The 15,143-nt window shown below is 36.6% G+C and overlaps 1 protein-coding gene across 1 annotated transcript in view; it reads right to left on the bottom strand.

Annotated features, from left to right (window-relative positions):
* PRKD1 (protein kinase D1) overlaps positions 1-15,143 on the bottom strand; it is a 117,098-nt gene that overhangs the window by 23,396 nt on the left and 78,559 nt on the right. The window contains exons 5-6 of the mRNA XM_026051828.1: positions 4,951-5,161; positions 2,550-2,627 (exon numbers count right to left, since the gene is read on the bottom strand). Coding sequence (XP_025907613.1) covers positions 2,550-2,627; positions 4,951-5,161 — 289 coding nt within the window. The remainder of the gene's footprint in view (positions 1-2,549; positions 2,628-4,950; positions 5,162-15,143) is intronic.

Genomic DNA, 15,143 nt, shown 5'->3' on the forward strand with positions numbered 1-15,143 from the left:
ACCGATGCATCAATATTATCAGTGCTGTCAGATGTGAGAGAGGGCATTAGCTTTTCCATGATACTTGCCCTGACTCACGAGCTAAGCAGGGAGCCATCTGCAGCAATCTCCAGTCAGGTAAAATCACATGGAAGACACCAAATGTTCTCAATGAGAAACTCGCCTCTAATTGTGTAGGAGAAGGTTCCTGCTAGTCACAGGAAAAAATGCCCCAGATGAAAAAGCGCATTGAACTGGCTGACAGCAGAAAGCTTGGAATAGATGCCATTTCCCGAGAATTGCAAGTGCACAGCTGAAAGATTTGTTTCCATGTAGAGTAGTATTAAAATGTTTGGATTTAAGTTATTGATGAATGACAGAGACAAATTATACTTGCTCTCTAGCAGAAGGAGGCTTCCAGTCATGAATGTCATTTACTGTGCAGGTCTCTCTCTTTCCTACAACATGTTTTTTATCGTTATTTATAATAAAACCCACAACCAGTTAAAAATAACCTCCCACATGTAGTGTTTAATGTGTTTATTAATGAAACCATACTTGGGATGTCATTGCTTCAGTTCTGCCTGCAGTTACTATTTTGGGGAAGACGTATCTCAGAGCAGATGGACAGGGTGGCAGATATTGTATTTTATTTATTAACATGGAAAATACTGTGAACTCAATTTCTGTAAAAATAAAAATAGGATATCAGGATGCAACTGCCTATGTTAATTCTAAGGGCCCTGTATCACTCATGTAGGACAAGCAGTAACAAGTTCTACTAGAGATATAATTTGGTGGTAGAAAACTCACTAGATACTGGGGAAAAGCCAAATCCTATAAATTCTAAGAGGGTGAGTTCCAAGGGCCTAGGCACCGAGTCTAAGGAGCTGCACCAGAGGAAACTTAACACATGCTAAAATCCTGCCTGGCACAAGTGTTCTCAGCACAAGTGGCTTTGCACAAGCTTTCCTCACTCAGCTCTTCCCACAGAGAAGCCATTACTCCTCAWCAGCCCGGCATCAGACTCATGTGTAGGAGGCGAGTCAGCAGAAATGGCAAGTTACTTCTAGGGGAGAGGGGAGGAAAGGAGGCAGGGTGTTGGAAAGATGATCTGCAGCTGTCTGAGATGGGAAGAAGGATCTTAAAGGAGTGATTCAGAAAGAAATGTAAATTTTGTTCTTTTAGTCCAGCTGTCCAGAAATAATGGTTGTCTTGCTTTTTTCTCCTTTTGATCAATCCCCTTTTGCATTACTCTCTCAGACAGAACCTAAGTAGTATGTCATAAGAATCCTATAATTTATAGGCAGACTTCATGACTATCTCTGACTGTTCGGTTCTTTATGCTTACAATTATTTGCAATGTCAAAAAGGAGAGGCTAGGGTAGAAAACATAACTGCATAATAAGGATTTTTGCTTCTCAGACATACTCAGGATTCCTACAAAGAAAACTCTACACTATTATCAATTATATTAATATATCCTRTCATATTTTTAGATCTTGGATATAAGAATCAAGCCATATTCCTCCTTGCATAAGGATCAGTACTTGTAGTCCTAAAGAAATAAAAATATTGTAGAACAGTTAATGGTAAGGCAAGGTATAAGTGGTGTAAAGATTTTTTTAAAAAATGCGCCATTAGCACAAAATCTTTGTACTAATACAGTTACAKTGCTGTAAAGAATATTAGTTAACATTCCTAATTTTCAAAATTCTTGACCTCTGTTTAATAAAGTACATTATTTATTTAAGTTTTAAAAAGAATATCTAATAAAACTGTGATTAATGCTTTAACAACATGAGAAGCAGTTCAGGTTGACAACTTAACATTGTAATATCCATTAGCTATTGAACAAGTTACGACATTTTTCATTCCTTTATCACATATAAAAGTGACATTTTCAAGGCAATCAACAACTCATCTACAACCACTCTTTTTTTTCTCCACTACCTTCTGTCAAGCCTACTCATACATTCCCATACTTGACATAAAATCGACACCACATGCACGGGAAAGCAGGCAGATATTCAAGCTTTCGTTTCTGGCAACTGAAGCAACTACTTTCCTGCCAAAAGGAAGGGGTGGAATTTTTTCCTGGAGGGCTTTTCTAGTTCTTCCAGGTACACATTTCTTCTCAGGAAGATTATCCTAAAACAAATACTTTTTCCTTTCCCAGATTAAAAAACCATACTGTGTTTGTGTCTGACAGGTGAATGCCAACATCTCAAGCTTGTGGCTTTTGGGGCTGTTTTGGCATTCTACAAGCCCACATTCGCGAAAAACTTCTTCTTGCTGATATCACCTACCTGTTCTGCCTATGAGGCACAGCTGAACTTGTCTTTCAGTGGTATTTATTTTGAAGACACATGTTCAGAGATAATGATATATGAACCATTAATGCAGTTCCTCCCACACTTCAACTTCAATATACACTAGAAATATCACAGAGGAAAAGCCACTCCCAAGCAATGGAAAAATACATCTTTGTCAATGTCACAGTATTAAGTTTCTCTTTTATTTAACTGGTAGCTTAAACAATGACAGAAACAATTGTTAAAGYAACTCACCTCCATTAATGGCAACTTCCCCCAGGCAGTTATTTGGCACTTTCGGAGCACAGCGTTTGTGACAATTGAACCTACAGTCTGGCAAGAAAAAGTAATGCAGTAAAAATATTTTCTCCTATTTCTATGGCATAATTCTATTTTTCCTGCTCTCCAGCCTATAAATGTCAAGCCCTATCATTTTGCTAATACAAAGTTAACTTCATGTGTCCAGCGAGCACTAGCCTGGCTGCAGGCCACTTGCCAGTGGAACTTGCAGGATAAACACACCAGCAGCTTCCCCAAAGGGAAAGGAAAGCATTACTTACTTACAGAAACTGGGTGGAGGCTTTAACTGGAGGAATTGGGAATGCTAGACTCATCTAGGGGAGCAATCTGGAGACCTCTGCGCTTGGCTGAAAGGCCAGCCTTGTTTTTCCAGTTAGAGAATCAGATCAGGCTGCAGTGTATCCACTACAGCATAAAAACCTGACTACACATCAAATATTGAAGACTCAAAACAGAAGCAGCAGAAATCTAGAGAACAATTACAGATGAGAAGATGCTTGTTCCTTACATCACTACAAACTCTTAATTTGATGTTTTAGGTTGCATTTTGTGCAGGACTCCTTCAAGAACTTCCTATCATACGAGGAGAGACTGAGTTGGGCCTGTTTTCTCTGGAAAAGAGAAGGYTGAGGGGGATCTGATTAATGCTTATACTAATATGTATAAGTACCTGAGCGGTGAATGCAGGGAGGAAGGGACCAAGCTCAGTGGCTCAGTGATGGCCAGTGACAGGGCAAGGGGTAATGGGTATAGGTTGAAATACAGGCAGTTCCATCTCCATATGAGGAAGAACTACTTCACTGTGAGGGTGACAGAGCCCTGGAACAGGCTGCCCAGAGAAGTTGYGGAGTCTCCTTTTCTGGAGGTCTTCAAAACCTGTCTGGATGCCACCCTGAGCCACATGCTCTAGGTGTTCCTGCTGGAGCGGGGGGGTTGGACTAGATGGTCCCTAGAGGTCCCTTCCAACCTCAACCATTCTGTGATTCTGTAACACTCTCTCCCTTGTCCAGGTGTTTTTACTTCACTCTACCTTTCCTTCTTCGCATATCTGTGAATAGCACTTTTCTAGATGTCATTTAAACTGTTTTCTTTTGACTTACGGAACATATTTTGCTTTAGCCAAGAGCAGTAACACATTAACACAGTTGGGAAAGCAAAGGGTCAGGAAAGATATAATCTCCTAGGGATGTCTACATCCATAACTCATAATTATTTAACTTTAGATTGATTCAAAACCCAACCAAGGCACAGCAGTGCCAAGTCCAGGTAAATATTGTCTTTAAATCTGGCTAATATTTGCTTATGTCACTGAAATTCAAGGTGAACTGAAACAGATGATGCCTTTATTCAKGTCTTGTTTTAGTTAAATCACATAAGAATCACATTACTAGGTTAATTAACCCAATCTTGAATTTTTTCAGGATATTACTTTAAGGCAGCTGCACTTATAAATACATATTGGTTAACTTATACATTGTAAATATACAGTGTACATACACTGAAGAATTTTATAAAAGCTATAATTATTTTAATAAAAGATGTTTTTAAGGAYCTGTTGGCCAACATCTGCTAACATCTTAGCATAGACAACACTTTGTATTTATAGGCATTCTAGATGGCCAATAGTGAACTAATAGTCTAGGCTGTGCTTTGGTATAAATATGAGACTTAAGACCCTATAAGTAAGAATATATTGAGAAACAWTTTTTTATATTTTCATATAAGCTTCTTCTTTATTTCCAATAGCAAGATTCCAAAACCCTGAGTTACTAGGAGTTACGTACTTGCTTCAGTTCAAGTGTAAGACTTTCTAAACAGGAGGCAAGGAAGATTAAGAATACTTTTTATTAACTATTCTGCCATAACTGCCTCTATGAATGCTCTTGCCTAGTACCAAATATAAGCTAATTTATCCCTAAATGAAGATATGCACTACCTCAAAGGTACCCTTGGGTAAGAATAGTCATGCAACCAGCTTCTGAAGAGCCACAATTGTAATTTGAATCCCAGCTTAATCCAATGTAAATTGTAAGTCTACACCAAGTTAGTTTAGTGAAGAAAGCTTGAGTAATATTACACAGTAACCACTTAAATGCTAACTGATTAGTTTTAATATACATAGCTTTTAGCAAGTTTACTATTAGACTTCTGCAAATTACTAACATGAGTAAGAACTGCTAATCAAGGTACCAACAAAGAAATAAGCTTAACATATATTAATCTTAAAATATACTTATAGCTTTATTTAAATCATGGTATGCATAATGAAGATGCAGCCCATGAAAGATTATTTCATTAAATTCTAATTTATTTCAGGTTGTAAAATGTCATTCAGGACAACATTTATCACACTTACCTTTGCACTGCAAACCCTGTCTAAAAAGTCCTTTGAGAAGCTTCTTACAGTACTGACAAACTGTTGGGCGTGTGTAAGAGTGGATGACAAATGTGTGAGGCACTTTAACCTTGGAAAGTAAGATCTTGTCGAGCTGAATAGGTCGTCCAATGTAGGACTGTGAGTTTGATCTCTTCTCTCGACCAGTGAATGATTCCGATGGTGTTTTCAGCTGCAAAACACATTTAAAAAATCTGAGATAATCATGGCTTATTCATTTTTAAAAGAGTATTACTTTCACACATATTTCCTTCAAGAACAGTAAATCATCTGTCATAAACACTAATGTAGGTGCTCCTGAACACTAATAGAACATGCAACAACCCCTCTCCAAGCCTGCTATTGAAAAATTGGAATGGCATCAAATGATATCTCTGCCAACACTCATATCATACATTTGAAGATATATGGGTGAAACAGTTTTTCATTTAAAATACATTTGTGATCAAAATAAAAATATTCACTAAAAATTTACCCCAATGTATTTTCTTTCCAATAAGAACATGTAAGCCTTCTTTTCCATCTTTTAATTTCCRTTTTATCCCTAACTTCAAAAGGCACTGTTTTTTTGTGCAGACATTAAAAGGAAAGTTATTGCATTGATCTACATAGATGAGAGCTTTCGTCAGAAAACATATTAGTATTCTCAGTTAATAACCTTTATTTATAACTTGGACTAACACTAGATATCATGATTGACCAGAATAGGTATTTTAATATGTATGTATAAGCATCTATGGAATGAGAAACTGACTTTAATGTATGGAAACAAAAGAATTCTTAAAGAAATTAGTTACGTTATTTGTTAGCTAAATTAATTCCAGTGTGAACAGGATAATTGTAGCAGAAAATGACTGATCCAGAAAAATGCCTCATGCTAAGACCTGCCCTTGGGAGACAACGTGACTACATCCACAGTTAAGATGTAAAGGAGAAACTAAGTGATAAGATGCAGCTTGATTATTTAAAACTCAGTATATTTGCTATCATTTGGATGAGACTTTGTAAGTAAAGGCTAGAAAATGACTTATTCATTTTCTAGTGAAGCTGAAGTTTTAGATTGGCCTAAATTGATAGGCTGATTCGTTTCCAACTAATGATATAGTAAATTCTCCATCTGAGATTATTGTTATTTCCAGGTCACCAAAACTTAAAAATACATTGCTGCATGCTTCTATAAGCATTTGAAAAACACTTTGATGGCAGGAGAAATTAAGTAATTCTAGGCTCTAGGCTTCTTAGTGTGTCTGGCAACCAAAACTACAAATCTTTCTTCTGAAAACCATATGTTTTTCTTACTGTGAACAGCAAAAGTTTTCTTTTGGTTATACTGCAGAACTACCTGTCTTTCCAAAGAAGCATACATGCTAGGTTTGCTGAACATTAGAGCTAATTGACAACAATTCCAACATTGCATGTTTATTTGTTGTATAAATGCACTCCTGCCAATCCTAGGAGAAATGCACAATGTACATGTGATTATCTAGTTACGGATGATGATCACCATAAATGAATTTAGATGGAAAAAGGCAAGAAAAAAAGAAAGCAAGCTTCAGTCTTTTCTTCATCACAAATGATACYGGAAAAGGTACAAGTAAATACTTTGATATTAAGTGTTTACTTCCTGTTTTTTAGCTCTTCATRCTCTGTAAAGCAGTTAAACATTTGGAAAAGCAAGCAAACAAACAAAAAMCCAAATCCCTCTCAATTTAGGACTATACTTATTTGGTATCTTTCAATTAGTAACATTGCTTGCTTAGTATTTCCAAGGCAGATTGTATTAAGTCTCTTGAAGCCAACATTAACAGGTAGGTGGAAGCCCAGTGGGAAGGGAATGGCCAACATACACAGCACAAACTCAGCTTGAGCAAACCACCTGTGAAAAACAAAACCGGCACAACCCAGCACTTGCAGAAGAGAAAAAGCTTGGAGAAAGAGGCAGAAAAACTGGCTTAGTCCTTTTAGTTTTCTCTTGCATGGAGGATAGGGACATCTTTGGTACAGACTGATAGTACTTGAAAATTAATGCAACACTTTACACTAGTTATTCATCCTTCAGCTCCGTACTACAGTCAGGTATTTAGCTCTAAATCTACTGCTTGTGGCAGAGGACAAAAGCAGTTCTATGTGACAATTGCATTTTGATATAGGTATTTTTTGAAGACAGCAGTTCTTTAAAGAGTTGTCTTAACTCTAATCTGTCATCTCTAAGGTATTAGTCACAATACATTGCTATTTTCTTTCATCTTGAAAATGGACATTTGGGGACTTTTCATATGTAGTAACACTGCTCTTTCAAAATGTACTTTAATTGAAAAGAACAGATGGGACAARATAAATATTTCTAAGGGGAAACAGATATACTCAGTTTGTTTTCATTATGTCTCTGCAGCTAGAGCTCTCCCTTGATAAACTCACTCTTGTCTAAAGCATGAATGAATCATGGTGCCTCTTAGAGTCCTCCCTAATTTCACTTAAAGTGAATCTGCTTTGTTTTGTCATTCTTTGCCTCTGTTTTCCAAATTATTACCAAATCAATACTTATTTGGGCAACTAAATCATACTAAAAGCTTTACAGAAGGCCCAATAACTTACATCTGCTTACTTCACGCTCAAAGGATTTTGACAAGAAGTTTGGTAGTTTTCCTTACTAAAGGCTTTGCAGGTTTGTGAGCTTCAGTAATGTTGCTTACATGTACTGAGTCTCTTCTTAGGCACTTTTATGACAGGGACAGGGCAACAGCCCTACAACAGCGGCTCTGAATGCTGAGATGGGCTGCCTAGACAGTTGATCAAATCTCAGGTGGGAGTATGGAGTTGGGACAAATTATCTATCTACTTTTTCAGATTGATGGGGAGGTTTGCAGTTTTGATGGGCTAGTACCTGYTTCCAGATTGTTCTGATAAAAGGTCAGGTAGGACAAAAAATGAATTCTGTGAATTCTGCTATATATTGTCTCTGGTCGAGGACGAATGCTTACTGAAAGGGAGAGCAGTCATGCATCAGGGCATGATCCTTACATTCCAAGTTACCTTTATAGAGCTTTTGTACTTTTGCTCATTAAACTCAKGTTTCTTGTAAATATTTGCCAGTCACAGCGCAGCTCATAATTTTGAGATTTACTTCAAGTCATACTTCACAGGGCTGCTGTGAAATATAGGGGAAGAGGTGATTAATTACATTTTTGCTAGTAATTTCTGTGATTTCTACAGTTCAAGCTGTAGTGGATACAGAACAAAGGTAGGCTATTGGAAGGCCTAATGTAGAAAGTCAATCTTCTAGACTGGTCCTACCTTAATTTTATTAGCATGATTTTATTATTCAAAATGCTGATGATATTTCTGTTAAAAATAATATATAGAATGCATAACAAGTTCAGTAATTTACAATTATTTCATCACCTTTACCTCAAAATAAGTGAAAAAAATGGGGAGGCCTAAGATTGTTTGTAGAATATCACTGTCAGCATTCTCTATTTGCAGTCCTATTTACAAGAAAAAAAGGACATTTCAGCTTTTCTTTGTCATTTTGCAATCTCTGGACTGCAGATTATCAGTACAGCACACTGTGCCACATACTAGCGGTTCTTAATTTGCAGTGTCTTCAGATCACGTGGTAAAGTTGATGTCCTTTCTAGCGTGGGAAAAGGTGACACTCACCAGGCCCAGATCTGCTCTCCCTCCTGCATGCCCAGGCCTGATATGATGAGCTTCCACTCTTCCCTTCTTCTGTCCTGAGGCAACGTTACCATCTGCTTTTTCTCACTCCAATAAGTAATAAGGGAAGGTAAGCTGGGTGACAGCAACCATGGCAGCAGCAACCCCACCAGTGATTGATTAGGAGAATTACCTTCCTCCATGTTGACCTCCTCCTCCTACACAAAATTCCTACCTATCAATATCACTCAACTTTAGTTTCCAGCACTTTCAGCGTAAGGCAGATAAGAATAAAACAGGAAGGTGAGCAGTCTTTTCTGGAGAGAGCTCCCGTAAAGTCAAAATATCAAAGACCGCTCTTTCCCACCAATGGTGTTTTGTTCTTGACCCTAACRGAAAAGGAATGTTTCTATTGATGAAGATTAGCAATTGCCTGTCACAACTTGAAGTCCCTGAAAAAAAAGTGAATTACCTTACTTTCACTATACAAGCAAGGATCTCTTCCACAAAGCACCTTATTCTTCAGCTGGTGTGCCTGGTTTGTTAGAAAGATAGATTAGTTTTTCCTGGTAGTCAGCCAGCCCTCTGAGTCAGCAACTCTGGAAGCTTCCCAGGAAATGATTGCTTAATTGGATTACACCATGGAAACTCACAGCCTGCACTGCTCCAAACACTAAACAGTCTTTTACAACAATCATCCTAGCAAGGTATTCTACATTTTAACAGATCAGAATATAATTTTCCAAGTGACTAACAAACACAAAGCATGTGCAGATATTTAACTGCATAGGTGTCCAACCAAGCCAGCGAAACTGCTCACACCCTGAGACTTCAAGTCAGTCATGCCTTAAGTAATGAAAATATCAAATAAACTATAGTTTTGGCTTACTCTTTTTTGAAAACTTTTTTTGAAAAATCTTCTTTTCTTCCAAGAAGGGAGAAGTACCAAATATTTCTCCAACATAACCCATTCTACTTATCTCTTGTTTTTATTAGCTGATTCTTGTGTATTTTACTCCATTGGTAAGAATGTATCAAAGCTCCTCTGTGTTTATTTTGGTGGACTTTGTTAAATCTACCCCGGAAGACACCTACTTGTCTTTAGTGGGCAGTAACCCAAAGCCATCGTACAGAATCTTGTCTGTGCAGGAGACAGTCCTCCAAATGGTCATTACCCAAAGGTGAAAATCCCTCAGTGGGATCCCTCCTTCCTGACTTTTTTACATTGTCCAAATACTCCTCTTCACAACACAGAATTAAGAAACTTGAATACTCATTCTCTGCCAATTGATTAATTCATCTGGTCTCTTGCCTGGGTGAGGTTGACTATCTYCCAGCACCACCACCTCCATCCCTCTCAGGCTCAGAAAGAAAAGACACTTTGGTGCTGAAGGGACTAAAGGGAAGCAATATAAGCTGAGTGATTGGATGGAGAATTGGCCTTTTGGGATCAAAGACAGGAACAGCCATCCAATCCAACCACACAGATTAGTTTAGAATATAAAACAGATTGCTGTTTCCCTGACTCATTTTATAGGTTTCAGTAATCCTACCGAAAGTCTCCAAGGGACTCCTGATAAATGTTACTGGAAAGCTTTGTGTTCTAGAGGAGCCAGAAAAGAAAAACTTTATTTTTGATATTTGATCATCTTATTTCAAATTATGCTTCCAGAAACACATTCAAACTAGTAATTTTCACCCCAAATAGTACAGACTGTACTACAGTCTATTCTGTAGTCTCCTAAATATATATTTTTCAAAAATTCTTCACAGAGCAGCATTTGTCTTTTCTAGGCTTAATATATAAAATGGATTGCGAAATTATTACTGTACACTACACTAAGTTATCCAGTCAGAATCTACAAATGCAGGTACTCCTACATTTTTGAAGAGCTAATTTATTTACTTGGAAAACTGAGACTAATATTTATATATCTTTTTAAAAAATCTAGCCACATGATGTTTAATTTTCAGTGTTGCATACATGTTRTATCATGCATTTCTTTCCTATCCTGAAGGCAGATGATGAAGCCTTAGGATCAGGTAGGCTTTTTTTGCACAGGAAGCTACTRTGAAATGAGCTGCTATATATGCTACAGGAACTACCATGTTTTTTATGCTATGTAAATGTTAGCTTTCTTCTACAAAGTAAATGATGTAACTGTAACTTAATGCAGGCAGGAAAATAAATTTTCAATTAAATAGTGAAATACCACACTTAAAACTGAATCAAATATGTTGTCTTTTGAGGCTTCCTACAATCTTCTCTTTAAGACAAGTGTATGATTTAATCCTGCAAGCACCACAGTAAGGTTAACTATGGTCTGAAAAAACACTTAAATGAGCACTTCAAAGAACTGACATAGTACAATCTGTTAACATTAAACTATCCACAGATGGAAATTATTATGTACCTTGCACCTCCTGCTCAGGCATCAATGCCAGCAAACAGTGGTTTGAATGCTCTGCCTGTAACCTGCTTTAGTTTGCAAAGTAACAAGAAACAATTACTGGCTTTCAGGAGTAGTTATGTGACTACATTAACTTCTCAGACAGAGTCAGGGATTTCCCAGAACAAAAGCACTTTGTTGGCAAAGGAGCTGCTAGTGGCTGCAGGCAAATTAGGGTTTACGTTGAATGAAGCCTTTTTTCTGCAGCTCACAGACATATTTTTTCAGCAATATTAAGTTTACTTTCATCTTCTATAGTGTGGTTCATAATTTTAAGCATAGTAATTTTCAGTAAYGAATAATTTTAATGTAAGTATCTTGCACTACTCATGGCCGCACTATATGCAAGACTCAGCAGCTCAGTTGTGCCTACTGTATAGAACTAACATCATAAATAGGCACMAACCATGACACAATAGTGGGGCAGCTAGGATACAATACAAAACACTTCAAGAAATCATCATATAATTCTGGTTCACACTATCAAATATTAATATTACCATTTTTTCATTATCTGTGTAAATGTGTCMCATCTAACTAGCATTATCACCACAGGATCCTAAACAAACCAAGGATAATCGGCAGCTGTTTTTGCTTAATGAAGAGCCACTAGTTTCTAAACAAAACAAAACAAAAMAAACTTGTAATGGACAGATGAAGCATTAGGATTTTATCAGTGCAGAAAATTAAAGTTATGTATTAAAAGGGAAAGCGTTCCAGAACAAGTATAGAAAATAGATTGCTTTGAAAGCTTGTYGAAGGCTTACTCAGAATACAAACATAAGGTTCTTTTGCCATGTCAGAAGACCCAATACCAACATGAAGGACATTTCAGAGAAGTAGGGAAAATAAAAAATGTGTGAGTTTTTATTTTATTTAAGATATGTGCAAACACTTGTGTTAGAAAYTATGAAAACAGCTTTGAATGTATGTTTACTCAAGGACAGCATGCACCTCTTAAGAATTCTTATTGCCACAGCACCAGAGCATCTAACAGACCTCAGTTTAAGCTGTGGAGACTTAGGTAATGGACTGGAAACTAGTGACTATTAGCTCCAGTTCTCAGAAGTAGGTTCTACAACTTTTTTGGCTCCTTTGGGTTTAAAGCACTTAGTCCATGCAACAGCTAGATCTACTCAAAGCAATTGGTGATCTGCCAGCAGAGGAGGAGGGGAAGATCTTTAAGAGTTCAGAGGTATCCCATGACTTGAATGTCTGTCTTATGAATATACTAGAACATCTAAGTACACTTGGTAATTATTTGAGGACAAGAATAGCTTAAGCCTTTCTTCTCTTCCAAGCTGAAGAATCAAATTCCAATAAAAACTTTTCAGGGAAAGTTGCACTCAACACACACACACAGACACACACACCACCACCCATGGCACATACAAAACTGCAAGAAAAGTTTGTTTACCATCTTCTTGCTAACTTCTTGGATATTTGGAAAAGATTAGCTGAAAAGTTAACATAATATCTAATACTTCCTTACTTATACCTTTTAAGTTAAAACAATTGCTTCAGTCATCAATTTGATCTCATCCAGCTGGATGAATTTCTGATGCAAACAACTACCACTAATGTAATAAAAACTCTTGCAGCATTCAGTACGTGACAGCTACATGGACTATGACTATTGTATGCACAGCAATGCATAGTGTAGGCCAATTCCAAATGTACCTTCTGCATCCCACAACATTTTAAGGAGGGTTTGGCTGAACTTTGAACTTCATGGATTTGTAAGGACAAAAGGGAACTACAATATTTTTTCTTTGGTGTTCTTTACACTTAATAATTATTAATATTTAAAATAATTGTACAAAAAGAAAGTTACCTGAGACAGGATTATGCATTTGTATCWGTGGAGCATACATGGATAACTAGCAGATGACAGAAAGAGAAAAAATCTAGAAGTGGTAATAATTCAGAAGTAACCGCATTGTCCATACTCAAGAAATAGTAATTTGGCCCTGCGCAACTTCACTCTAATGAACTCAAAAGTATCCATTAAAGGAGGAGTCCTCTGTAATTAAAGTTGTTTTAAAGCACAAAGCTGCTTTCAGTTGCACCATCTTTCCTTAAATCTTCCCTCAGGGCTCCTCCTTTCCAGCCGAGGAGTCCAGGAGGAGTGGGAGATGTGYGGGTATTGGGAAAAGGAGATGTGTTTCTTCTATCTACTCGGGGAAAAAAGAAGGCTCCACAGAGTGTGAATTTCTTAGTCAATGGAAATCAGAACTCTATATTTCAGATAAGTGAGAGAAAAGAGGGACTGTGTTAAGGCCTGGGTAGGAGGGAAGAAAGAGGAAGAAGACATCCAGAAATTAAAACAATTCCCTCCCAAAGRCTCTGCTGTCCTAGGTCTGCAAGATCACTTTTCCCTATACAGCTAATAAGCCTCGAGCCAACTCTGCGTATAGTGAATTTATAGAGGCAGCCAACACCTAATGTTTCATGATGTGTTAGTAATATCTAAATGGTCTTTCTTAATAAAATGAAGTAAATTACTTTTTAAAAATTACTAATTCTGTATCAAAAAGCCTAATATGTTGATAACTACATAATATTCCACTTACCTGTATGCAATAAGACACAGTATTAATTTTTAAATGTAAAACTCTTTTTCTGAGAAATCACTGCTAGTATGTTTATAAATCTACTGCAAACACATGAACATTCATCATTTCTGGAGGAATGAATAATACGTACTAAAGTAATGATAACATTTATAACATTGAAATAAAAAGGTGTTGYGCCACAGTAATGTATATTACAGTAAAAATAAAGTATTTTTTCTTTTTTTATGAAAGAAGTATAATTTTCACAGAATCACAAAATGGTTGAGGTTGGRAGGGACCTCTAGGGATCATCTAGTCCAACCCGCCTTCTCCATCARGGACATGTAGAGCATGACTCCTCCTGATGTAGGCCAGGATCCCATTGGCCTTTTTGGCCATGAGGTCACATTACTGCATCATAGTTAACGTTGTCAACCAGGACTTCCAAATCCCTCTTCACGGAGCTGCTTTCCAGCAGGTCAGCCCCGCTTCTGTACTGGTGCCTGGGGTTATTCCTCCCCAGGTGCAGGGCCCTGTACTTGTCYTTGTTGAACCTCATGAGGTTCTTCTCTGCCCAACTCTCCATTTTGATTTCCTCCTAATAATATCTATTTTTTGAAGGCTAGTTTAACCATTAATTTAATGTAATCATCACTGTCTGTAATGATGCATTCATTGTTTTTCATAGAATATATACTTAGAATAAAGTCATGTTGAACATTACAATGGCTTTATTCTGTATATATTTATTTAGTTTTATGTTTAAATAGTTTTATTATTTCTGTAAAGTAATACTTCTAGGGTATGTTGCTAACGTACTTTATAATAAGAATACATGTARGAAGAAATAAAGTTATTTCTTTTAAAGAAATTGATACTGGGTTATGATTATCTTCAGTTTGGCATGACACAATATTCCTCAGATTAAATATCTAGTATTTCCAAAAGGGAAAATRTTTTCAAACACACTCTATTTTTTTATTTTTATTTTTTCTGGCTGCAAATCAAATATATACTTCAAGAGAAAAATGCCAAGTTTTCACAATTTCAAAAACTTTTGCACCTTATAACATAGGGCAAATGTCATGGAAAAAAAAGTACTGAGAGCCGAAGAGGATACTGCCTTTCATATGTAGTATTCATTATTAAAAAAAAATAGAAATATGTTTTTCTCTTTAAGATAGATTTGTTACTTTTTATAGCCATAATTTAGCTGTACACTGATTTTTCTTTTACTTTTTAAAGAATTATAGAATCCTTGACTGATTTTATTGAATTCAACTGTATTTTTAAAAATAACTACTCACTTCATTATGATATAAATTTACTGCTAGAGCGTGCGGAAAGGTCAGCACTTGTTCAACTTGAAATAAAATGTTTATATTCTGTAGTACTTCAGTGAATTCTCAACGTTCTGAAAGTGAAATTGAAGTTCTCCATTTTATTGGTGTGTAAGTGCCAATAAAAAAGAACAACGGTCAAAGCAATGACA

The sequence above is a fragment of the Nothoprocta perdicaria genome, unplaced genomic scaffold, assembly GCF_003342845.1.
Source record: "Nothoprocta perdicaria isolate Ctin4 unplaced genomic scaffold, notPer1 scaffold_8, whole genome shotgun sequence".
Classification (NCBI taxonomy): Eukaryota; Metazoa; Chordata; class Aves; order Tinamiformes; family Tinamidae; genus Nothoprocta; species Nothoprocta perdicaria.